The 26,165-nt window shown below is 53.4% G+C and overlaps 1 protein-coding gene across 3 annotated transcripts in view; it reads right to left on the bottom strand.

Moving 5' to 3' along the window:
* Window positions 1–939: 939 nt before the first annotated feature.
* CPLX2 (complexin 2) overlaps window positions 940–26,165 on the bottom strand; it is a 66,844-nt gene continuing 41,618 nt past the window's right edge. Inside the window, exons 1-4 of one of the 3 annotated variants that reach the window (XM_054572873.1) lie at window positions 9,435–9,569; window positions 2,129–2,244; window positions 1,813–1,988; window positions 940–1,141 (exon numbers count right to left, since the gene is read on the bottom strand). In XM_054572873.1, coding sequence (XP_054428848.1) covers window positions 944–1,141; window positions 1,813–1,988; window positions 2,129–2,159 — 405 coding nt within the window. In that variant the 5' untranslated portion in view covers window positions 2,160–2,244; window positions 9,435–9,569 and the 3' untranslated portion in view covers window positions 940–943. Of the gene's footprint in view, window positions 1,142–1,812; window positions 1,989–2,128; window positions 2,245–5,618; window positions 5,740–9,434; window positions 9,570–26,165 lie in introns of those variants that run through there. The other 2 variants (XM_054574281.1, XM_054573564.1) reach the window with 2 other exon arrangements.

Here is a 26,165-nt window from a genome sequence, read left to right as displayed (position 1 = left end):
GGACCATGGGGTCCTGGAAGCACATGGACAGGCCAAGGTGAGGAAGAGGGGTGGATAGGAATGGGGGCAGCTTGACTGCACCAATGGGGGGGTCCCATGGCATGGGCCATTGCTGCCCAATGGCTCCAAGTGTTTTCTGGGGGGGCCTGGGCAGCCCCTTGGCTGGGCAAGCTGGGCCCAGCCTGGCAGTGGGGCCCCAGGACCTAAGTGGAAGGTGAGGGAACAAGGAGCAGCCCTACTTGGGGCCCCTCCAGAGATGAGTTAAAGTCCAAAGAGGATCCATTTGGAGGGACTGGCTTGGCAGGGGCTACCCCCTTTTGGGTGGGGGGTGGGGGAGGGGTGCTCCTGGGCTGTGCATCATCCGGGAGGGAAGGAAGAGGGCCTCAGCCTCCTTCCCAGAGTAAAGGGGGTCTCTCAGGCTGGGCAGGCTTACCCTGACTCCCTTCCTTATAGCCAGGTCGTCCAGCGTCCCTGCCCTGACCTGGAGGTCCACTGGGATCAGAGGCCAAAGGTCAGCATGCTGGGCAGGGCTGGAATGTGTATTACTTTGGCTGGCTGGGGACAGAGGTCCTCCTGGCAGTGGGGTGCATGAAGGAATGTATGGGGGTTACCACACTAGCATAGACCTTGGGCTTCTGGAAGCTCCCAGGGCCTCCCACACTGCATACAGTGCCCCCCTGCTGGGGAAAAGCTGTCTTCCCTTTTTGCAAGCGACTGGGGTGTGAGGTGGGGGCTGGATACCCTGGGATGAAGGGAGTGTGAGGGAGCACTGAGAGGATGCGCCCCCGGCCAGGGACGGGGGGCAGAGGCCAACCGAGGTTTTCCCTTCAGAACTGAGACTTAACGGAATTAAAAGAAGAGAGAGAGAGTGAGAGAAAGAACCAAAAAAAAAAAAAAAAAAAAAAAAAAAGGAACAGTGGCATGGGGGCGGGAGGGGGGCTGGTTACTTCTTGAACATGTCCTGCAGCGGCCCGGGCAGGTATTTGAGCACCGTGTCCAGGATGCTCTCTTCCTCCTCCTCGTCCTCGTCCCCGCAGCCTGCGGGGATGGCCTTCTTGGGCCGCGTCAGGCTCCCCTCGCAGGGCTGCTCCAGGGCCGCCTTCTCCTCAGCCTCCTTCTCTTCCTTCTTCTTCAGCCCGTACTGGGAAGGGCATGGGGGTGGGGGGGGGGCGGGGCATGAGCATGAACCAGGCGAGGCGAGGGCCGGTCTCAGGGTCATGCAGACTCCTCTGGGGCCACTCCCGAGAACTCCCCCAGCCTCAGCCCTCAATCGCTACCCACTCATAACAACTTCTCTACTCTTTTGAAATCCCCCAAGGTCGGAGACCTGAAAGTTCTCCCATAGGTTTGGACCCAGATTTTGGTGACAAAACTTGACTTCGACTGATGGAAGGTCACTTATAACCTTGATTTCTTGCAGTAGTGTGACCACACATGCGACCGTCCGTTTGGTATGGGCAGCTGCAAACCCTCTGAGGGTGACATCTAACAGTAACAGGTGCTCAGAGCACTCTGGTACTTTAAAGAAACCCCCAAATTCTGGATTCTAAACATATTAGGTTTCCTATGTTTTGAGTAGGAGATTGCAGACCCATAGCAGCAAACGTTAGAGAGCACTTCCTGTGTGCATTGTCTTAAGTAATCCCCATTGGTCCTCAAGGGGAGTGTTTCTGTGGCGCCCAGAAGACTGAGGCTCAGAGAACACTAGGTCTAAGGTCAGAGCTGGGTTTTAGGGGAGCCCGAGGCCAGGGGTAGGGGACTCATCGCCCCCGTGCCTCCTACTCTTCAGGTTGGCAGGAGGGTAGTGCTCACCTTGTCTCGGATCTGCTGCCGGACCTTCTCGCGCTCAGCCTCCATGCGCGCGTGCTTGGCCTTGCGCTCCTCCTCCTGCTGCCGCAGCGCCTCCTGCCGCTCCTCCTCCTTCTTCTGTGCGTCTGGGTCCTTCTCCTCCTCTCCCCCCAGCATTTTCCCCATGTCTTTGGTGGCCCCTGCAGGGGAGGGGTTGGGAAGAGAGAGGGTGGGGTTAGAGGGGCCCCGGGTTGGGAAGAGCAGGGCCTGGTGCGCTGGGGCCCCCCACACCTGGGTCCAGACCCTGACTGAGGGTGAGGGTGTGGGGGTGGGGCCTCACCTCCGAGGGCCTGTTTCATGACGAAGTCCATCTCTGCGACTGGTTAGCGTGCTCTAGCCCGCAGCCAAATTTGCATGCAGCGCTCCCGGCAGGCCTGGCTGGGGAGACGTGCCAACCTGCAAAAGAGGAGTTGGGGGTTAGATGGGAGAGGCCGCTGCACAGGCAGGGTGCTGGGGTTCGACCGACGGCGGCCTAATCCCGGTTCAGGCACGGGACTCCATCAGTCTGAGGCCGAGACGCAGTGCCCTGGCACTGAAAGGAAAGGGGTTATTTCTGGAGCACTTGTTATGTACCAGGCAAATATGTGTTGCCAAAAGGCTCAGATCCCTACTTCAAAACCATCTTGACCATATAGCTTGAATTTGATTGAAGTCAGGAGTCTTGGAAAAAGCCTCTCATTTGGATGCAGGCAGAGCATGGTTCTGATGCCGCCCTCCTTCCTTGTTTGTCATATGCACTTCAGGCAAGTTACGGGGCCCCCTTGAGCCCCAGTTTCTTCCTCTGTAAGACAGAAATGGCAGTGCTTCCTCTCCCAGAGCTACTGTGGAGACTGGAGAGACCTCTATTGCAGGCCCCCAGATTGACCCCTAGATGGAATGAGCGTGTGCTCAGGGTCCCATGAATCAGGGCGGGTGAAGGAATGAGAACAGCTAGCTTGGATGAGCATATCCAGGCTTCTGAAATTAGACAGATGGAGAAATAAATTATTTTTATTGCAGCATACATGTACGTTTTGTGTGTATAGCTCAATATTGATTTTTATTTTAAATTGCACAAGGGGGTTAGAGACATGAGAATCTTCTTGGGGCTTAGGGCCTTTAAAGTACGAAGCACCGGGCCTTGTGAGCACTCAGCTTATGTTAGTCCTCCTTCTCCTTTCCCTAAATCACCGACTTCCAGTTTTTATTATATTTTTTCTTGTTATTATTTTGCCTCAGATTTTCTTCAAATAAAAACTTAAGGGGAATCTCAATTTGCAAAATATGTAGAAGTGGAACTCTTCCAATGGTGGGGGGTAGGGGTAGAGAGCCTGGAGCTCCCCTCTGCCCTTGGCCTTCTTACCCTGCTTCCCCCACATCCCTAAGGATTTGAACCCCAGTGCTCTAACTCCTAGACATTTCCCTTTTGTTTTAATTGTTAAGTCTCACTGGTTCTCTCATAGGCAAAGCCACCATAAATGTCCTTTACGGTATAAATGGAACCTCTAAGCTGTCCAAACTGTGACGTGGCTTGATAGTGAACTGAGGCCAGGGTGACTCCCCAAGGCCTTTTATCCAACACAGTCATGGGGTCTTTATACTTTGCTAGAAGGAAAAGGGGGTTCTGTGAAATGGTGACAGAGAAGCCAGGCCAGGTACTATAACCAGGTTGAGTTCAAGGTCACTGGTTGTCAGCTGATGACGGAGTTTCCTCATTCCTTTCAAAACGAGAAAACATATTGTCAGACTGAGATCTTTCCATAAAATGGGGCCTGAGTTTATTTGAGGATCTCTATACGATCAGACCACCCGATAGGTTGTTTTGAGGAGAGAAAGTCATGATGGAGTAGAAAAAAAAATCTCCATGGGCTTCGGCATCAGACACACCTGATTTGAAATCTGGCTCCAGTTCTCACTGGATCCCTGGGAAAGCTTCACTTTGTTCCCTACAAAACAGGGGCGTATTAAGGCTGCCTGTCCTTCTACCGATGTCTGGAGGAGAAGACAAGATGCTGGTCAAGTGAGTACCGGGTATGCAGCAGAAGCTCATTAATATTAGCCGGAGAACCCACGCTGACCCAGAATTCGGGGTTTGAAGGCGCTCAGCTCAGTCATTCAGTGTGTTTTCATCTGATTCAAAACATTATAAAAAGACTGCATTTCTAAGAACAGGGAAAAAAACCCCAATTTAAACACTGAATGATTTCAGGAACTATTGGGTTCCTCCTCCTGTGTTTACATGCTGCTCAAGGAATTGCCAGGTGGTGGTGGAAGATGCAGGACTCTAATTTGAGATGTTTCAAATTGGTTGACAGGGCACCTGGGCTTTGGTTCCAGCTTTATCCCTAAATTGCTTCTCTGGCATGTCTCTCCTGGACCAGAGGATCCCTCTGAGCCCTTTCCCCAGCGCTTCTGTTGGAGCAGTTCTGAAGTGTTTGAACTGCTGGCCACCCCACTGTATCCTTAAACCCTGCCCACCCTCTCGGTTCTGCGCCTCCGTTCGTTTCTCCATCTCCTGCTGCTCTCTCTCCTCTACTTCTCCCTCTCCCTTCCCCGTCTGTCCTCTCTTCTTTATCTCTCTCCTTTGCTGACTTCTCTTCCTTCTCTTGTGTCTTCAGTGAGGATGTTTTCAGGACTCTGAGCTCAGCCCTCCCCTCTCCCTTCCCTAGGGAAAACCCATCCTTTCTAGGGGCTTTAATGACCACTGACACTGATGGCACCCAGACATTTTGTCTGAGCTCCAGACTCCTGTATTCATTCATCCAACAAGTATTAATTGAGTACCTGGGATGTGCCCTGCAGTGTGTTAGGCATTGGGGATACCACAGTGAACAAGACAAAAGTCCTGTCCTCATGCAGATTACATTCTGGGGGCGGGGTGTGGTGTGTGTTTGTGTGTATAGAAAAATAGGCAATAAATAAGTCAAGAAATAACTTGCCTTTCTCTTACATACCTCCACCAATGCGCACTGCTTAGACTCAACATGCTCTCTATCACCAAACCATCTCCCTCTCCAGATTCCTCTGCTCTCGTTTATTCACTCAGCAAACACTGCTTGCCCCCCATCCCCCAGTATGCAGTATATTCACCCAGGGGCTGAGCCTTTTCCATGCGTATGTCCACGTAGCTCTAGGTGCCTCCTCCTCCGGGCCTGCTGGGATTACTTAGCCAAGCTTCTTCCGTCCTCCCGAAGGTTCTGTTGCCCACCCCCAGCATGGTCCTCTCAGCTCTTGAGCAATGTCTTGTCCATTCTCTCAAGGCTTCCCTAACCAATATCTCAAGGCCGAATGTATTCTTACACCATCCTGGTCAGCAGGTGACTTCCCCCACTTCCTGTGGTGCAGGGGGAGGCTCCTTGAGCCCTGGGGTCAGGCATACCTGATTGGATCCTCCATCTGCTGCTTTATAGCTGTGTGATAGTGAATAATTGACTTAACCTCTCTGAGGCTGGGCCTTCTTTATAAAGTGAGGATTATAGTGCCACTTTGAAAGGTTAGGAATAGTCTATGGTGTGTGTTTGGCACACGGTGGAGCTCAGTGAATGGTGGCTACGATCATTATCAAAACGACTAATGCCAGCTTGAGCGAGCTCCTGTGACCTCCCTCCTCCTAGCTCCTGACGAAGAGGGCCTCTCCTTCCCTCAGGGGCCACCCCCGGCCTTCACTCCAGAGTTTCTCTCTACACCCCCTCTTGTGGCCCGCTCAGCACTCCCTCTTCCTCACATCTCTCACCTCCTCTCCACTGGCCTCTTTCATCCCCTTCTTTCTCCAACTCTTGCCCAGACCTTACCTTTCCCTTAATCTCTGCCTGCTCGCTTCCTGGCGAAAGGTTCTTCACTTGGTGCCTCGGCTTCTTCGCCTCGCAGTCAAGCCCGGTAGCTTTGTGAGGCCAGGGATGCACTGCCTCGGCGCTGCTGCCTGGCTGCCCTGGTCAGACGCGCCAGAGGCTGCCAAAATGTCAGGTCCAGGAGCTTCACAGCCTCCCCCTCCCCCATCCCTCTGCGGTGTCAGATGCTGAGGGTGACTCCTATCGGTCCCCCTGCCCATTTTTCCTTTCTTCCTTGAACCTTCTGAATTCCATGACACAGCACTCTTGTGGTCTTCTTATCAGGCAGGTCCTTTCCCTCACCTTTGCTGGCTCCTTTAAAACAGTGATTTTCAACCTCTTTGATCTCCCGACACACACAAACTAATTACTAAAATTCTGTGGCACACCAAAAAATATATTTTTTGCCAATCCGACAAAAAATTAAGTATAATTTTGAGTCATTCACAGACAGCTATTGTTGTGTTAGCTGTTGTCATTTTTAAAACTTGACAGTCTAAGGGGCAAGAGGTCAGTGCCTCTGACCGAATGGTCAGGTATTGCATGTTTTTAAAATTCTTGCCGCAGACTGGTGTGCCTGCTGCCAGGCACACAGGTTGAAAATCAATGCTTTTAAATGTAGCTATTCATTAGGGAGCCTCTCCCCCTCTTCTCTTCCTACTGCCCCTCCCTCACCCACTTCCTTGCTTGGGAATCTCACCTACTCTTATTTGTTTATACCGCAGACTGATCTCTCCCCTCCGCCTTCTTTCTCACACCCTTCCTCCAGACCTGCACATTTAACCCTGTGCCGTATATTGGCAGGCACATGGATAATCTCAATTCATCCTGTCCAAAGAGCGGTCTCACCCCTGCCTCCCCCACCCCACCTATCTTTCCCTCCAGCATGCTGGGTCCACTCGCCTCAACTGAAAGCCCCAGACTCAGCGAATTCTTCCTCTGTTCGCTCACATGCTCACTGACACTACAAATATTTTTTGAGCACCAGCTCTCTGCCAGGCATTGTTCTGGGTGCTGATGCTGTGGCAGGGCAGGAGGAAGTTCCAGCGTTTGCTGTGACAGCATGCAGTCGGCTGGGGAGGCAGACACTCGACAAAGGCCACACACAAGGACTGGTGAGTTACAACTGGAATGGGGGTGGAGGGAGAAGTCCGGGGGCTGTAGTAGCTTCACAGTGCTTTCTGCGTTCGTGCCCTCCTCTCTCCTGTGACAGCTGATGCCTAGGGTGGGGCCTCAAAGTCCTGGATTTGTGCATAAACTTCAACTCTGTGTCTCTCCCAGCTCCCATCCGTCCTCAGCACAGCATCCGATTAATCTTCCCGATGGGCAGATCTGCTCATGCAAACACACCCTGCTATGGCTCCACAAGACCTTGTCAAACTGATCGGAGTCCTTGTGCTGACCTTCAAGTCCTGCACAGTCTACCACCTGCCTACGTTGCCATTCGTTGCCACCCCCTGCATGTGGCTCTGCTCGGCTGCACCCCAACATGTAGTAGTCTTCCCAAACCTTGGGGTGTTTGTTCATGTTGTTTCCACAGCCTTGAAACCTCTTAACCTCATCTCTGCCAGTTCAAATCTTTCCTCCGTTACCTTGAGCAGGTGGCTTAATATTTTCTCATGTGCAAAGTGGAGAAAAGAACACCTATGTCCAAGGCATGTTGTGAACATTACATGCGATAATGCAGACACAATGCTTCCTCCAGCGCTGGGCACACAGCAAGTGCTCAGTACATGCAGGCTGTCACAGTCATTGTTGTTATCGTTGTCATCCCCATCATAAGCAACCGTGTTAATTTTCCAAGGTCCTCTCAAACATCACTCCCTCCATTAAATTTCCTGGTGTCGTCTTCTTCTGAGACCCATGGTATTTTCTAGGGCAGCCTAGACCACCTCCAGCTCACACTGTCCAGCCATGTGTCTTTCTCTTCCTGGTCCCTCGGGGCTCCTCCCTGTACCTTGTGCATTTCTCCTATCCCAGAGCCCATAACATCTCCTGATTCATGGTGGAACCAGCCTCAGGATGTGTTTGCTGGATTGAATTTAATGTTCTGTGTCAGAGAGTATTTGAGAATGTACACATCCAAAGTATGATCTGACTCTGAACTTAGGCATTGTGGGTGTCTGCGGGCACGTGTGTGCAGGCGTGTGTGTAGAGATTTTGCCATATGCCTGTAGGAGTGCTGAGGTCCAGCAGGTTGTTTGCAGTTAAGGATTTTGGCTTGGCCACCAGGAGGCGCTCCTGCGCAGTTCTGCTGGGAGCTTTGGTTTATCCTGGCGCAGGAAGGGTGGTGGAGGTGGTGGGTGGTGGTGGTGGTGGTGGTGGTGGTGGTGGTGGTGATGCTGGGCTCGGGGAGGGGAGGCAGAGAACAGGGTGGGGAAGGGCTACTGCAGCACCACGTTCCCTTGCCTTCAGCGCCTGGGACCCAGGACTGCATCTTTTGCTTCTCCCTGACTCCCTCCCAGCACGTCCCAGCTTGTCCCAGCCCCTAAGGTAGCTTAGGCACCTCCTCAGGCTCTGCCGACCGAGCTCAGGCCAGTTTCGGAACTGGGCCCCTGCCATCTGACAAGCAGACTCAGGCACCTGCAGTGTTCGTCCTTGTGGCTGTGTGTGTGTGTGTGTGTGTGTGTGTGTGTGTATGTGTGTGTGTGTGTGTTTTAAATGGCTTAAGTCCAGGCTATATTCACTGCAACTCAATTCAACACTCATTTGCTTTTTTGCCACCCTCTGCTAACGGCAGTGGCAGAGACAAGGGTTGTCTGTCTACCCCCACCGCACCCCAAGTCCCTGGAAGGGAGAGGCGCTGGGGAAGGGAAGGGACAGTGGAGAATGGAAGGGGGTAGGGCACCTGCACCCACAGAAGAGCAAAGCAGGGGGGCTTCGCGTCCCTGGCAGAAGAGGGAACGGGAACCCTGGCGCTCCTCTCGTCCTGGTCCCGCGCAGACCGACAGCGCCAGCAGCTCTGCCCAGGCTCTTGGCTGGCCAGGGAGAGCGCCCCTCCCCCCAGCACACAGCTACAACCCCAAAACCCAGGCGGGCCTCAAACTTTGCCCGGGGAGGGGGCAGAGTGGGGCGGCGAGGGCATAGGAGAGATCCTTGCGAACGACCCCAGGCGGCTTGCTGTGCTGCCCACACCTCAGCTCCTCCTCCGAGGACAAATAGTCCCCTTGGTCCCTCACCCCTAAAAGACGTTTCGGTTCTTTTCCCTTCCACCTTCGGTCTGCCGGCTCCCCTTCCGCCGCCCTCTGACTCACTCCGGGAGCCTGAACTGCATCCCACGGGGGCGGCTTCCTCCTCCGGAGCCGAGGACGGCCCTGGCGGGCGCCCGGCTAAGTAGCTTAGGTCGAGGTCCCCACCCCCACCCAAGCGAGATGGAAGTTGTTCTCTGGCTTCAGACTTGTCTCCCATTGCCCTCGGGGCGCCCCGGCTCCCCAGGAGCTGGGTTGTTTTAGGGCTTCGGCCGCGAGGGGAGCATGGCGGGGGGGCTCCGGGGGCCCCACCTCTCCTTCCCAGCTGGGTCGGCCGCTCGGCCTCGCCGCCTGCTCGCGAGCCCCTCGCAGGGAGCTGTCCCTTCAGTACCACGCTAGCGCGGCCCTGGGCGCTTGCTGCTGCTCGCGGCCTCCCCCTCCTGCGCCCGGCCAGTCTCGGGGAGCTGTCCCCCCCCAGAGTAGTACTCCCCAGCCTCCCGGCTGCCCTGCGCCTCGAGCGGAGAGCCAGGACCCTGTTGCCCACATTGCCCACAGCCCGGCTCCGCCCTCCCGGCCCCCGGCCAGCACCGACCTGGCGGTCCCCGCAGCCGTCTGAACCACTGCAGGGCTCCGCGGGACTCGGCGAGGCGGTTCCTCCTGCTATTCCAGCTCCCGCCGCCGCCTCGTGCAACTCCGCCCGGCGAGCTGGGGCCGCCGCTGCCGCCGGCGGCGCCCTCCAATCACGCCCCTCAGCCAGGCCCTGACGTGCTGCCGCTCCCCTTCCAGATGGGAAATTCAAATCTCTCCCTCTCCCCCTCTCTTCTCTCCCTTTCTTCCTCTCGCCCTCCCTCTCCCCCCTCTCCTCCTCCCTCCCCCTCTCCCATTCTCCCTGTTTTCATCCTCTCCTCCCTCCACTCCCCTTCATTCTCCACCTTTGCTGTCCTTCTCTCCCTGCCGGTCCCCCTTGTTGCCACCGGTCCTGGCTACAGCTTTAGGACCACAAACGTGCTGCCTCAACGCACTGAAGGGCAGTGGGGGTGAGGGGCGGGGGACAAGGGTTCTTTGAAGCAGAACTCAAAGATCTCCTGCACAGGAAAGCCCTCCCTGATTCCTCCAGGCGGAATCGGGCACACCCTGCCGAGGGCTCCCGCGGCGCGGAGGCAGCCCCCTGTTCCGGGGTCCCTGTTCCTTGTTTGTGTGCCTGGGAGCTCCCACGGGACAGGACTGCCATCCGATCGTTTCTGCCGCCTCTCAGCAGAGTGTCCCACTACATGAGCACTCAAGGCATGGATGAGCGCCTTGGGCAAGGCCCCCGGAGGGGTGAGGAGCCCTCCAAGCGCCCGGGGATGCTGCAGACCCCCGCGGCACTGCGGCGGGCTTAGGCAGCCCAGCCCCTTCATCTGCTATCCTGTGGAGGAGGAGGGTCCTTTGGGAAACTTTATTCTAGGAGGCCATTTCTTTCTCTCCAATGCCCAGGGAAGAAAAGGGGACTCCAGGTGGCAAGATAACCTCTGCCCCCACCCATGGCCTTCCCTCCTCCTCTCACCTTTTTTTTTTTTTTTTTTTTTTTGGTGGTTTGTTTTATTCCTGTCTTGTAAGGAGCCTTTCCATTCAGCCTGCCATCTTTTGACTCTAAACTGCTTCCTTTAATCCAGGCAGATGTGTAGGAAAATGGCCTCGGAGAGGAGTGGCCTTGCCCCAGGACTTCAAAAAATTTGTAGGAGTTTACACATCAATCAGGGTTATGTCAGAGTGAAAATGACTTCTGCTCTTGTAAGGTGGTGGCCTTCTTCCAAGGAGTGAGTGGCAAGAGCTTCAGAGGACTGGATCTGGGGGAGGAAGGAGGCATGATTTTGTTCCAATGAAGGGGGGCTGGTCCTTTGCACATGCTCACAGCAGAGGCTTCAAAGTGGGGAAGGCCCTCCCCACAAGTCAGAAGCCATTGGTGGACCCCCTTCCTCTCCTGGGGGGTCCTTTCTGAAGCTCATCTCTGTTCTCCCCTTAAGGCTGTGGGGCCTGGTTTAGGGAAGGTCCTTCTTTCATGTCTGAGTTCCCTGTTCAGCACTCTGCTGGGCCTTCGGCCTGCTCACTCTTGGTTTTTATTCCCTTTCCTGTGGCAGACACTAATGGAGGGGGGAAGAGGAGAGGCTGTTTGATTAGAACGACTTAGACTTGGCACAAATGCCCGAGGGGAGTTCTGGGCAGGGAGATCTGAAGTCCTGCCATTTCAGGAGTCACAGTCCTCCTCCCTCCTCCCCTCTTTCTCTCTGTTCTTCTAGAACAGAAGCTCAGTAAATGAGACCTGGCTGGTAGCACTGTGGCTACAATTGGGGTTTTTCCATAACGGGCATTGCCTTTGACATGGATGTCAACCAGTCTTGGTTAAAAACCCAACTTAACTTTCAGCAAAATACTGAGCTCAGTTCTGGGCACCACAATTTAAGATGGAATTTGAGAAACTTGTATGTGCTTAGAAGAGAAGGGGGTGGTTTGGTGGAGGGCATCTGGACAGGTCGAATGAGGGAAGGCTGAAAGATCTGAGGATGTCTCACTTGGAGGACAGATACCAAAGGCGGGCTGGGCCTCAAAGGTCTGGCAAGTCTTGCTCAATTTATAATTCCAGTGCTCAGCATGGTGCATGGCAAAAGTAGGTGCTGAGGGTATGTCTGTTGGATGAATAAATGATCATAGAAAAGAAAGAAGAGTACTATTGTTTTTATTGGTGTGAAGGCAGAATTAGCGCAATGGGGGAAAGGTAAATGGAGCAGACAGAAGCCCTAAGAGGAAGAACCTCCCACCAGTTGAAGCTATCTAGCCATAGTGTAGAGTGCACACGGGAGGGGGCCAGTTCCCCAGCCCTGGAGAAAGGCAGCTGGGCAGCTAAAGCCCCCTTCAACCCCGAGCTTCTATGAGCCTCTCAGAACTGCGTGAGCCAGCATGAATCACGTCTATCTGCAGAGAATCTTACTAGTGAATTAAAGGACAGCTCAGTCAAGTTTTGGTGGCTTCATCCTGTTGAATGATTAGAGATAAATCGTGACACGTTAGGTATTGATGCTTCCTGTCAAGAAAAGGCGGTGGAGAGATGAGTACTTGCTCCCTGTTCAGTGTTACCAGTCTGGACTTGGTTCCCAAGTGCTCTGTTATCACTGCAGAAAAATCGCTAAATATTACAAGCACTTCCTAGTGATTATAATACTACTAATCATAGCAACCATCAGGACCCCAGTATGCCTCACTTCGGTGCTTTGCATAAATTACATCTCTCCTGTGGTTTACACAAACCCGTTTTCAAGACGGCGAAGACGAGGCCCAGGGACATACAGGGAGTCCCGGGCAGGGCCAGAGATGGCATCCTGGCCCTGCCTGACACCGAGCTCTGGGGTCCCACCGCACGGCGCTGCTTCTCTTCTGACACATCCCACAGCCTATGGAAATGTAACTTTTGCTCTGCAGATATTTTTTTACATTGACATTTACAGTCTTTCCTATCTTCAGTTTCTCACTAAAAAAAAAAAAAAAAAGAATTCACACCCTGATGGGGTCCTCATGTCATGTGGGTTGTCAGCACTCCCTTCAGTCTCCTGCATGTCTAATCCAGCCGCTGCGCGCCACCTCCCCCACCTCCAGCCTCCGGTCCTTGCAGAGCCTGCTCTCCGGACAGCTTCTAAGAGTCACCTGGTAAAATATGGACATGGCTCTGCGTAAGGTGTGCTACCCGGGCTGGTGCTGAATTTCCACTTCCATTTATGAGCTCTGTGGGCCGGGGCAGGGGGCCAGATTCAAACAGATTTTTCAAATGGTAGGTACATGCCTTGAATGTTCACCAGGAAGCCAATCAAGAGAGCTAATGTCAGTACTTTGTGTGGGGATCGAGGAACAGTGTGTGACGAATGACAACTGTCACAGATCATAAATGCAGTGCTCAGTGAGAACAGCGCTTGTCCAAAGGTCAGCCAATTTCTTCCCTGCAACTCCCTCTGTCCAAAGGGCACTCAGGGTGCTGTGCAGGAAGCGAGGAGGCATCTAGGAAGCCCTGGCCACCAGCCCTGATCTGGAGCCTGCTGGCTGGGCCCGACCTCCGCTGCTGAGAGCGGGGAGAACCTGAAGGCTCCAGATGCCAACTCCACTTCCTGCTATTCTAGCTTGAGCCTGGAGGGGCAGAGCTGCACTTGGTTTGAAGAGGTGGCCACGTGCCCCAGGCTGAAACAGAGCTATGGGGACAGTGCATGGGGAAGGGCACTAGGACCTGGCTCATCTGATGAGTGGCTTTCCCCATCACCAACAATAGCCAGGGCACCATCACTGTCAAGCGGTGAGGTCAGGGTCCCAGCCATTCTCCTTCAATGTGGAAGGACACAGTGTGGAGGCAAACCCGCTGGTGCGCGATAGTGCATTTGTGTGTGCGCCCACCAGTGGGCAACTGTGCAGGGAGGGGCAGCACCCACGTGGAGCACAACGGTGCCAGCAGGGCACGTGTGGGTCTGTTGCCCCTCCCGATGTGAAGTGACCAGTGTGAGTGTATCGCCTGTGTGTGGTAGTATGCAGCTAAGTGGGTTGTTTCCGCAGGGGAAGATGTCAGTGGCATCACGTGACGGTTCGATGTAAGGCAAGGGTGCCATACACGGGTGTGCATGTTGTGCAGTGTACAGCCACAGAGGGTGATATTTGCATAGACTATGCCAGGTGATAGGCTTTGGGGACACTTCTGTGTAATGGTCTATGTCTAACTGTTGCTGACAACGAGAGATGATGTCGGTGATAGGATGTTGCCATTTTATGAAATGGTGCCACCCTTGGAGGTAAGTGTGCAGATGTGTGTCACAATGGACTGGCACATGCATTCCTGCCATTGGGCAGGGCAGGAAGGGTGTATATGTGCATCTAGGAGCGTGTCATCCCCTGTGTGTAGGCATGCAGGCTAAGTGTGTCCGTGAGAGCGACTGACCCCTCCTTTTCCATTCTCCCAGCACCAGACTGGCCCATGGCGACCCAACCTGCCAGCTCCTGCCCCGCCCCCACCCCCGCCCCCGCACTAGGCTGCGGAAATCTTTGATTCTCCGTTCTCTACTTTTGTTTCACAGAAAGAAGGTCACACCCTGACTCCTCTGTGTGCACGCAGGAGCTCCCCAGGGAGTCCCTCTCAATCCCAGGGCCCTGTCCTCACTCTGAGCCCCTCCCCAGCCCCACACCTCGCTGCCAGCGCCTCAGAGGTCCTGCGCCCCTTCATCCTGCCCCAGCCCTTCCAGACCCAGGCACCCATTCCTCTGCCAGCCCCTACACAGTCCCTCAGGATGTCCCCACACAGGCCCCTCTTGTCTTGAGCTTTCTTGAAGCCACATTTCCAGGTCTGCTCCGCCAGGCTGCAGTTCTCTGCACCACATGGCACAGCAAGGGCGTTTTGGTGGTGAATTCCTCCTCCCTTGTCTCCAGTTCTTTCCCAGCTCTCTGCTGTGACTTCTATATCCCCTTCCCCAACCTCAGCCCTTCCAGCAGCCTGGGCTGCGGGGGGGCCTCCCCGTCCATCAGGAGCTCTTTTTGATGACCCCGGATGCTCATCTCACCCGGAGCCAGCCAGCGCCCCCACCACGCCGCCTCCGGTGAGGGCCAGCACTGGGCACCCTCGGGCACGAGGGATGCAGCCTCAGTCTGCTCTGCGTCCCCAGGAGGTTCCCCATCCACAACGTCCCCCCCGTCCTGACAGCACTTAGTCCCTTTTCCTTTCCCCTTGTGAAACCCACACTCAGAGAGAGTCTGCCCCTAAGAATCCTCTCCTCAGACACATGGCGATAGGATAACAGAGTTCCAGAACACTAGAATCATAAGTGCAAGGCCATTTTACAATCACGCTGAGAATCACAAGAACTACAGTGACTGGCTTTCAAACACTCTCTGTCCAAGAGTGGCCCACTCCTGCTCAGAACCACTGGGGCGGGGGACTTGTTGGAAAAATTGCAGATTCTTGGGTCTCATCCCACGTGGAAACAAGATCTCAGAGCTGGGAGCCCAGAATTTGCACCAGTTGCCAGGCCCCCAGGTATCTTTGATACACCCACTAGCTGAAAACCCTTGCCTTGGGTCAATAAATCTGAGAATCAGGTGATTTGGGGTCTGAATCTTATAGAAAAAAAAATACTGAATCATGGAATCATAGACTATTTTAGGATTAATAGAAGCTTAGATTGAATTATACACACAACTTTAGACTCTTAAATTCTGTGAATCTTAATGTCTAGAATTGTGGAGTTGGAAGTGACCCTGGAGGGTGATTTTCTTCCTGGCCTTGGAGGAATTTTTCGTTTTTCTTTTGCTGCTCCTTTTTTCCTTGCTGCTCCTTTTGGACTGGAAGACGTTTTCCCCTGTTCCTTGCAGGGCCGCCTCCATGGCGTCACCTACGTCTGTGAACATAAATGTTCTTTCCATCTCGGTGCGAAGGCAGCGGGCAGAACCCCTGTGTTCATGGAACGAGTGAGCCAGCAATGGCGTCTCCCTTCCAGGTCGGGCCAGCACACCCTGGCCCGCCAAACAGAGCTCGCTCTTTGCTAAAATGAGTGTGAGGGGCATTGTTGCTGTTCCATTAAAGCAGGCAGACATATCCGAGGAACGCGGACAACAGAGGCTAATAAGCTCTGGAGCTTCTGCTCACGGAAATGAAAGAGTGAGCGCCTGCCCAGGGGCAGTAGACAGGATCCTGGAGATTGATGGGCAGGCACATGGTGTGTGGGGGTGTGCTGGTGGGGGAGGGAGTGGAGCGAAGGGAGGAAACGTGCATGGCAGTCAGCAATGGAAAGCTGCCTGCCTTGTCATCTAACCCCGTGCCCTCAATTTATTGACAGGGAAACAGAGGTATGGAAAGGGGGTGAGACTTTCTTAATACCACTCAGCAACTTAATGAAACTTTCACCTCCTAGAAAATATTCCATCCCAGCTGTAACCCAGCATACAGCTCTACCCTTCTTAAAACACCTCCAGTGGGCCCCAGGCACTGTTCTAGGGGTGCTACTGGCGTCAGCCCTTCCAGCTGCCATACCACCTGGGGTGGCAGGTGTTTCTCCTTTAAGTATTCATTTATCAGGTGAGTATGGAGGGGCTGTGACATGCCAGGAACTCTCCTAGGCAGACAGAGATGTACGAGAAGTTTTGGAGTTCCTATTTCCCCCCTTAATTCTGCTGCGAGAGATGCAAATACTCCATAGAGAGATAACACATGGCCCAATTCACACGCTCAAGAAGATCTTTCCCTCCGGAGCCTCTGATTGGAAGTGCTCAGAAGGGAGCGGGGGAGAGATGCCCACAAACAGTGGACGATAACACAACACGCTAAGTGCTGTCCTAGTGAAGAGGCAGCTCTGAGGAGGAGAAGCAAATACACACAGCTTGCAAGCCAGATGGGACTGGAAGCCCAAAGTGGGGAAGGGACAGGGCGGCCGTCTCTGGGGATGCCCAAGTCATCTCCGAGGCGCCGTGGAGAAGACGGCGCTGGGCTCTGGCCACAGAGATACCCGGGTGGCCTCCCCGCAGACCTCCGCCCCTCCCAGGTGTTGCAACTTTTCTCTGAGATGCTGTTTTCCTCAGCCAAATGGGGGGATGGTTCTGACGTCCCAGGGCGATGGTGAGGCTCAGATACAATGATGTTTGGGAAGCAGCGGCACAGTCTCAGCCACGTTCTTCTCTCTCCCTCCCACATGTGGGCACGGCAGGGATTTCTCCTGGAGCCAGGGGCAGTGTGACCATTCAACAAAAGCCTCCTTCCACGATCTTCTTGGTCAAAGAAATCTGCCTCATGATTTCCCTGAGTTTAAGTTGGAATTAGAAATAAAAGAATTTGGAGCTTAGAGGAAAATGGGGAGATGTTTCTTCTTCTTCCCTCTTCCTCCCCCAGTGCACAAGGGACTGGGATATTGTGTTCTCAAATGGAAATTGCTGAAGGAAGTCAAGAGGGGGCTTAGACTTCAGGCTGAAGAACAGGAGGAATTTTCCACCCACAAATCTAAAAACAGCTGCTCTTTACCACTCAACCTCCAGTTGTTTCTTTTTGGCAGAAAAACAAAGTAAAACAAAGCCACCTTTTTATCTGGCAAACAAACAAGGGGTTGGAAAGGTCTTGGGAACATGAAGCCAGGGAAAAGTTTAAAGGGCTGGAGAGGAAGGGATTTTCATTTACTGAGCCTCTTGCTGCTGTAGGTGATTCACAGTCTTTATATGATCGAATCCCCACTCCAGCGCCTCTGTTACCTGAGATGTCATCATGTCCACTTTGTGTTCAGATGGATATTCAGACTCAGAGAGGTTAAGCTCCTTGTTCAAGAAACAGCAGCATCAGTATTTGAACTCGGTGGTCTCTCTCGGTGGCCACATTTCCAGAGAGGGATCTGGTGCATTTCTGGAAGCTGAGCCTGGGTCTGCAGCATCAGGGCAGCTTTCCCCAGAGTTTGGGCGACTCTCCCAGGGGGCACCGATACTGGGACTCTGCCACAGGCTGGTCCTTAGTGGGGTTGGGTGGTCTAGGTCTGAAGATGCTCAACAGCGTTGGGGGCAGTAGGTCAGGGCGCCGGAGCTGTGCCCTAAGGATTTGAATAAGTCCCTTCTGTGGCAGCCGTGCGCGCGCTTCTTCGCAGTTTGGCTTAGCCTGGTCCTCGAGCCCGGCCGCCTGACTGCTGCTCCCGCCCCTGCTCTCACCTTCGGTCTGGCCTCCAGGGCTGCAGGAGGGGCACAGCTTTCCACAAGATGGTCTAGCGGCATCATTCCCCTCTTGAAATCATGAGGCGGCCACAGCTTGTTTTGCCACCTAGCACCCACTCCTCCCTCGTGTTGCATCAACTTCGGAGGGACCACCCTGTGTATTTCATTTGAACCCATGGGTGGATCCCATGTCCTGGGCTAAGCCAATTAGCACACGGCCCCTTCCCCACTGATTAGTTCAGGAGAGGCACAGGACCCAAATCAGACCAGTCAGGGCCAGAGACACTCAGTTCTGGGACTTCTGCTTCAGCTACGAGAAATGGACTCTCCTTTTAGCTCCCCTATGACGTGAACTGGGGTTCCCAGGAGCCGCCACATGGAGCCTCAGAATGGAAACCAGCTTGGGGCCTGCTGAGCCAAGCAAAGGAGAGTGAGAACCCCCAGCCTGAAGACGTTGTTTGCACCTTGGATCAAGCTGTGCCTGCAGCTCTGCCAGGCCTCCTCGTTCTCATGAGCCAGTAACCACCCCTTCCCTTTTGTTCTTGCTAAAGCTATTTTAATTTTTTTCTTTTACTTGCAACCAAAAGGATCTTAACTGAAATACTGGCCTTTAAATCCTTTAATTGTATTCCCATTGCTTTTAGGAGAAAGTTCGAAGCCTTTAAATTGGCCCTAGGGCCCTGTGTGGTCAGACCCTGACCACTCTGTCCAGTTCCATCGGTAGCCGCCTGTGCTCCCTGTTGCTCCTGGACAGAGAGAGCATCAACCGGCACTTCTGAGCCTCCGCCTGGGCTGTGTGCTCCTGGAGGAGAAATGGCCTTGTCTGCTGTGATCACTCAGCAAGCTGTCGCTTTGACCACCAGAGTTTAGCTAAAGTGCAAGGGAATCCCTCCTGGGAAACAGGCTAGCCAGGAGTGTTCCCACGTGGATCTTGGCACCAAACCACCAGCAAAACTAAACTTGACACCTGCCTAACTTGCTTTCCAGATTTGGAGCTCTTTAAGGATGGGGACTCACCAAGGCTGAGAAAAGTCCTTTGCTGAAATACAAACTGGGCATCTACTACAGGCCAGGGATCCCTCTAGGTGCTGGGGACACCACAGTGAAGAAACGGGCAAATCCCCATCCGGCCGGGAGAGCAGATGCTGCCCTCGCAAACCCACACGCGGCGGCATCCTTTCAGGAGACCGCTGTGGCGCAGTGAGGCGAGGGGACGCCCGCTCCGTGCCGCAGGGCTCAGCCCAGAGGTGGGCCCAGCTCTCAGCAGGCCCTCAGAAGTGGCTATTTGACAAATGGGTAGGAACATCCCCGACACCCTGCTGCCCTCAGCCCTCCTTTATGACTGCCACTCTGGACTCCACCAGAACCTCTTTGTTAGTGACTTACCCCCCATTACCAGCCTATACCCCTTCTTGCTGGGGGGGGCGGTTCAGAGTTATATAAATCACATTTTTTGTGTGTGCGACACTCACCTTTCCCAACTGGAACTGAACAAAGCATTATTCTCTTTGTCTTCAGGGGGCAGCGCCGTCCCCGCCTCGGTCCAGCGCCAGGAAGCGGTGTGGCCCTCTGCCCGACTTCGATCAAAGCTCCCGTGGCCGTCATCTTTCCACTCGTCACTCTTCTGTCCCCCTCCACAGGCCTGTTGTCAGCCCTTTGATCATCTCTCTGACTCTCCTCTGGGCTTTATCTGGCCCCATTAAGACCACGAAGCTTCTTCCTGTTTGTGTCGCTCCCCTGCTCAAAAGCCTTCGATGACTCACCATTGGCCATAGGATCCAGTCCAGACACACAAGGGCCTCCCTGGATCCTACTCTGCCTCCTGTGCCAGCCTGTTCACCACGACCGACTTCTGCCCTACACAGCGCTCCCTGCTACGGAGCCTGCAGCACCTCTCATGGTCATTTTATTCCTTTATTAAGTTGTATCTCCTTGGTTGCCTGCTCCCACTGTAAGCTGCTTGAGGGCAGGGACTATGTCTTGTTCATCCTCGAATCCCTAACATTAATTCCAGGGCCTTCTCCACTGTGAGTGATCAACAAATATTCCAGATGTGAAATCCATGCATGATCTTGCCCTGCTTTCTTGGGGTTGAAATGCCTTGTCCTGGCCCACGTGCCTTGAGGTGCCGATCTCAGGGTGAAACTTGCAGACCTAGGCCCTTGCTGGACCACAGACCACAATAATAGTGCTGACATCCTTGTTTAAATCTTATTCTTCCCTCTATTTGCATTCTTGGCCCAACCCCATAACCTCGTGATTTCCTTCCATGCTTCAGCCCCATCACTGTGGCATTTTGACATTGGGATGTTTTTGGCATCATTTGCTGGGGTGATATATGATTTTGGCATGTTTGGTATCTCTGGAATCCCTCTCTTCCCCCACCCGCAGGTTTCATGGTCTGATTAGGGCTGACTCCACGCAGCCACTTCCGTGGTGGGCATTAGACCCATCGCCGGCCAATTAGAGCACTATTAGCTCTGGCCTCCGTGACTGGCACAGGAATGAAAAGAATGACACAAGATAAGCCGATGAGAGTCAGGCCTGGGACTTTATCTGGAACCAAGGGGAAGAGGCTTTCTGTTTCTATGGTGTTCACAGGACTGGCAGATGTGGGCCTGAGCAGCTGGCCCATTCTGCTACCACCTGGGGCGAGCCTGCCCGAGGGTGATGCCAACACAGAAAAACAGAGCCAAGAGAAGGGAAGGAGACACTCATGACAACAGCGTTTGAGTGCCCACATCTCAGTGTGCCTTTAAGGCTTATCTGCCCATGCACTTTTCTGTTACGTGACCAATAAATGCCACCTGTCCACTGAAGTCATTTTGAATGAGGTTTCTGTCTCTGCCACTGGGGAGAGACCTGCTGGAATCTGTACTTCAGAGCTGTGTGCCCTCTTCTTCGGAAAACTTCCAATCAAGCAGGCCCTGGTCCTGGAAGGACCCCCCGTTTAGTCCTCTCACGTTCCAAGAAGGAGCTGGTCACCCTGGTCTCAGTTCTGTCTCTAAGCTGCCTCCTATACTTTGTGGTCCCCATGGTTACGTTGACTTTGGAGAGAGAGGGAGCTCACACTGTGGGTCCTTGCTTGAAGCTTTGCCAAAGCCCAGACTTCATGTCCACAATCCAAGCTCCTATACCCACATCCCCTCACAACTGCACATATTTTTGGCCAACAGCTCTGCAATTTCACCCTTGAGTGGCATCAGCATTCTTGGGCTGGTGCCATCCGTGCCGGGCGATTTGTCTGTATCTCGTTTGTCAACTGGAGTTGGAACATTTGTCTGCCAGAGCAGTGCCTTTGCGCCCCTACTTCCAAAGGACAATTTGGTAGCAGGAATTTCCCTGAGGTCTTCCTCTGTTCCAGCGGAGGCCGAGGCTCCCTCAGATGTTCTGAATGTCTCTCTCTTATCTCACCTCTCTTCCAGAGCTGTGATCATCAAGCATCTCGCCGACCCTTTATCTCGCCTCTTTCTACTGCATGGGTTTGAAAGGCCTCTGATTTTTGGCCCCACAGCCCTTGCCAAGGTGACTTTCAGGGTGTCTGTGTCATTTTAAACCTCACTGCTCCCAATGGGTTTCTGGATTCTAAGTATCATTTTTAAAAGACTTTCCTAAAGATGCCTTTTTCTTTGCAACAGCTTCTCAAGCATTCCTCTAGTTATTATTTTTTTTGTTTCTCACTGTAATGGTCAGATTACACTGGGCTGCAGTTTGTCAACTTGTGATGCTGCCATTTCATCACGACTTCCCTGTGGTAGGAAGAGGGAGCTGGAGTGTCACAGAGCTCCATGGCACCAGCTGGGAGGTGATCTTCTGGGTTCCTCTAGCTCCATGCCCCGCCTCCCCACCCTCCTTTGTGCTCAGGTGGCCACTCAACAGCACCCTCTGTCCTCAGGGCTGCTAGTTGTGTTTTAACAATAGGGGGTGCTAGCAGGGAGTGGAGACAGGAAGAGGACCAGGCCACAATGCCCTTTGGACAAAGGCCACCACTCCTGTCAACTGGTCCTTCCCACACATCTATCCTGTGCAGAGTGGGCAACCACTTTCTCCTTGCTTTTTATGCTTGGAGGTAGAAAAAGCTCCCCACCGATGCTGACCCTCCAAGGTCAGAGAGTCGGGCAGCCCAGGGCCTGTGGGTCCTTGCCAGGACGCCGAGAGGCCTGGATGTTACTGAACTTGGATGCAGGCCATCCATACGGGTGGCTTTAAGTAGCAAGCCAAGCCTGCAGAGACTCCCTGGTTGACTCCTCCTGTTCCCAGTCCTCATTTGCAAATTTCTTTAGCAAGTTGCCAATTTTGGAGGACTGAGAGCGTCCATTAAGGATTCAAGCATGTTCCTCCCTCATTTCTGGGGAAACTGAGGTCATAGTTCCTGGGGTCAGTCCCCACCTTCCAAAGGAGGCCATAGCCACCCCGCCTCCCACCCCAGAACCTGCTGCACTGCAGGTGCAGGGCAGCCCTGCACATGCGCTGTTTTTGTTCATGGGCTCCATCTCTCCGGGAGGCTGGCATACTCATTTCCGTTCTGTAGGTGAGGAAACTGAGGACCTAGCATCTCCCACTCCCTTTTCACCTCAGGACGTCTCCCTCTGTCATGCGACAACCCACACTACATCCTGTAAATAACTGCATGTTCCCAACACTTCTCCTTCTCCTTGGAAACCTGCTCTCTCTTTGGACTTGCCGCGGGTTGTCAGGCTCTCGGCTTGGCTTAGCGTGGAGCATGGCGGGAGCTGCCACATGGCATCTGAAGGCCTGGGGCGGCCCTGGCTCCATTGTTCACTAGCTGGGTGATCTCAGGCAGGCCACTTTACCTTTCTGAGACTCACCTAAAGTGTGGATGGTAACTAACATCTGTGATGGAGATTAAATGAAGACTTATACATAAGTGCCCCGCTGAGTATGGGGTACACAGAGGGTGATTAATGAAAAATTTCCTCTTTTCTTCCTTCTCTCATTCTCTCTTCCTTCTCTAATTGGTTCTGTCCCCTAGATGTTTCTGGGGGTGGGCAGGACCCATACACTCAGATGCCTGCAGGTTGCAAACAGGGACATGGCTTGGCTCCTTGGAAATGGCATGGGAAGAAGCCTGCTTCCCGAGCATTGAGCCTGCGCCCTGGGTGAAGCTTGTCATGTGGAGGATGTGGTCTGGATTATTCAGGGGTCTCTCATGCCCCCTCCTAAGTGCTCTTTTCAACTCAGGCTGACACCCCCGCCACCGTCTGAGTGCAGGATTCACTCAGAATTCCTGCTGCCCTAACATTCCTTAATTACATTTGCTTTCATCAAGCGGAAGGGCCTTTCACAGGTTTTGGCTGGTTGTTGTGGAAGAAGTGGGGCGGGGCTTTACCTGTGGGGAGGGGCGCATCAGCGTGATCCCTGACAGGCAGAGCCTGTGGAAGGAGGGCGATAACAGCAGCTAACTACTTACTGAGCTGTTCTGTGCAGGCCGCTGGTCTCTGTGCCTTACGCGTACTGCCTTGTTTAAGCTGCACAACCACCTCAGATAGGAGTATTAGTTTTATGCCTATTTCACAGATGACGAAAGAGGCAGAGAAAGGTCAGGGAATTGTCAAGGTCACATAGCTGGAAGGAGCCATTAAGGATCTGCATCCAGGCTGTCTGTCCCCAGGGTCTGCACTCGCCTCTCTGCTCTTCTGAGACCAGGATATCTGAGTGAGAGATGGGGCTCAGTCTATGGCTGGGTGCAGAGGGAAAAGACAGTGATCACTGAGCACTGCCAGTGGCTCCCCAGCTCCTACAGCGCCGTTGCCTGTGTCTGTGTCATTGCTACGGTAGACACAGGTTGTCCTATAACTTCTTCTATGCAGCACCTTAATATTCCTTTGGGAATCCACCCTTCCCTTGTTCTCTGGCCATATGGTTTGGATAGAGTCCCTCAGTCCTCTTTCCCTCAAGCTCTAGGGATTGGCACATAACCCAGTCCCAGGATTTAAGGATGGGCACGTGACTCAAGATGGTCCAGTAAGAATCAGTCCTGGAGCTTATTCTGGAAATATTAAAAACATTCTCCTTCTGTTGGAGTTACCAAACTGAGAAAGTGTGAGTCTTGAGCTGCATGGTTGCTGTGTGGAAAAAGCCTGTCTAAGGTGGAAGCCAGGCCAGAGAACGACAGAATTGATAGGCACAGAGAGAGGCTGAGCCCTAATGATATTGTATCACTCCTAGACCAAGCCCTTCCTGCAATCCAGAATCTGCCCTTGATTTTCTTCAGTTATACAAACTAATACAACTCTTTCTCTTTTTTGCCCTTAAATCACTTTCATTGGTCATTCTATCACTTGCATCTAAAATAAGATTGACTGGCCCTGGTTGGGTAGCTCAGTTGGTTAGAGCATCGTCCTAGAGTGCCAAGGTTGAAGGTTTGATCCCTGATCAGGGCACATACTAGAATCAACCAATAATGCATAAATAAGTGGAACAACATATTGATGTTTCTCTTTCTTTCACTCTCCCTTCCTCTCTTTGTAAAATCAATCAAGAAAAAAAATTTAAGTAAAATAGGATTGACTAGCACTGTTAACTATTCCAGGTACATTACTGCATTTAGTCCAGTGAGGTAGCTGACAAGGTGCCCATTATGCAAATGCGGGAACTGAGGCTCAGAGATTTATTATGTTGGCTGAGGTGTCACAGCTAGTATGTGGCAGGCTGGGATTAGCCTTCTGCCTTATGTGAGAAGGCTGATTTTACAACCGCCACTCCAATATCTCTTGTACTGTTTACTCTCCAGGTCTTCTCCAACTGCTCTCCTTGCTTCTGCTCTGGCCCCCTTTCAGCCCCGCTTCCTGGGGGAAGAAGCCTTCCCTGGCTGCACCTTTAGACCACTCTCTGTTCCTGGTAGACATGTTTATGGCACAATGCACTTTTTCTTCTTAGCTTGACTGAACTTCAGCAGTGATTTGTTCCAGGTTTATTTTTTCTGTGGGGTGGGAGTCCCACGGGGGCAGACGTGACGTCCGTTTAGCCACTGTTGCAGCGCCGACGTCTGGCGCAGCGCCTGGCCCTCGGTGGGCACCTGGTAAACGTCTGCGGAACAAACGAACTGCGCAGCGTTTTCACTCCCACTGCGGCCCCGGATCATCGTGCACCTGTTTGACTGCAGCGCTGTGGCACTCTGACACTGCGCCATGTGCGCCTGCTCCGCTGTTTGCGGGGGGCCTGTGATCTTGGATGCTTACTTATCTTTGTGTACATACGGATGGTTTCCCTGCCAGACAGTGAGGTCTTTGAAGACAGGGGCAGTGTCTCCCACCATCATCCTTTGAGGTGTAGAAAAACAACAATACAAGAAGTATTACTAATAATGAGCACTTACCGCCCGCCACGCAGGGCTCCAAGGCTTGGCAGACATTGCCGGCATTGGATCCTTACATCCGCGGTCTGTGCAAGTATTACTATGACCCCACTACACGTAAGGATAAACTGAGGCTCAGAGAGGTTACGTGGGCTCTTTAGCTTCTCCAGTTTGAGCTGGGGTTCTGTCCCATGCAATCAGAGCAGAACTGCTTTCCCCGGTGTCTTTAATGAAGGACTGCTAGGCTGGGTTGGAAGGCAGTGAAAGTAGCAGGGTGGCTGCAGGGGCACTAACTGTTCGACCCAGCAGATGGAGGCCTGGCTGTGCCCTGTTGAAAGGAAAGAACTCTTCAATCGGATGGTCAAAGGAGGGCTGAACAGTGAGAAGAAAGGGGGGGCTTAGAGCAAGGAAGTGGGTTGGGGGAGACCTCACGGGTCTGGAGAAAGGGCATCAGGCATGAAGCTGGGGAGCCTGGGGCCCTACCCTGGCCTCAGCACTCCCTGGCTGTGTGACCTGGGATAAGGCACTGCACCTCTCTGAGCCCACTTTGCAGGGCTGATAACGCCAGGCTCAATGCAACACCTAGATACTGCTTAGCTAGTACTTGGCACAGCACAACAAGTACCATGTGTAGGGCACAGGCCATGAACTAGGGCTCCTGTAAGTTCCTCATCAGCAGGACCTCAGGTGACCCCAAACCCCTAGGGACAGGACCCCATGACGGCCCCGCTCTGCAGAGGAGGAGATTGGGTAGGGCAATGCAGCTACTTGCTCAAGGTTGTTGCGCACGCATGAGGCACCTGGGATCTGAGCCCCGGCCGTGTGCCTCCCCGGCTTCACAAACGCGGGCTTCCCAGAAGACTCGAGCTTCCTGTCAGTGAGAGCACGGGCCAGCGTGGACAGTGGCTTCCTTTGTCCTATTGTCTCTTCCGGTTCCAAATTTCTGTTTTCATGGTTTAGCCTCAGGGACAATTCCTCTTCTCCCCAGCACATCCCAGGGGACAGTAGACAGATTCTGGTCAGCACACCTGTGAGGCTGGTGTTGGCCCTGCGGCCCAGAGACAAACACAACCCCGGGCCCAGCCGTTCAGCAGGAGGAGGGAGGAGGGGCATTGGAGCTGGGTCCCTCAGGGTCCCGTCAGTGACTTCTGGTGCTGCCTTGTGGGGCTGGTGGCAGGTCTGGCCCAGAAGGAAGGAGACAGTGAGCACCGCCCTCGCTCACTGGAACAGCAGCTCTGTGGTTTTGCCACATTTAACACCACCTCTGCTATTTAACATTGCCCTCTAATTTCATTCACTTGTAAAAATAAAACCCTTCATTGT

The sequence above is a fragment of the Pteronotus mesoamericanus genome, unplaced genomic scaffold (genome assembly GCF_021234165.1).
Source record: "Pteronotus mesoamericanus isolate MK-2021 breed Mesoamerican mustached bat unplaced genomic scaffold, CSHL_Meso_final contig_1, whole genome shotgun sequence".
Classification (NCBI taxonomy): domain Eukaryota; kingdom Metazoa; phylum Chordata; class Mammalia; order Chiroptera; family Mormoopidae; genus Pteronotus; species Pteronotus mesoamericanus.
The sequence above is the reverse complement of the archived record's forward strand: the minus strand, read 5'-3'. Positions and strand labels throughout refer to the sequence as shown.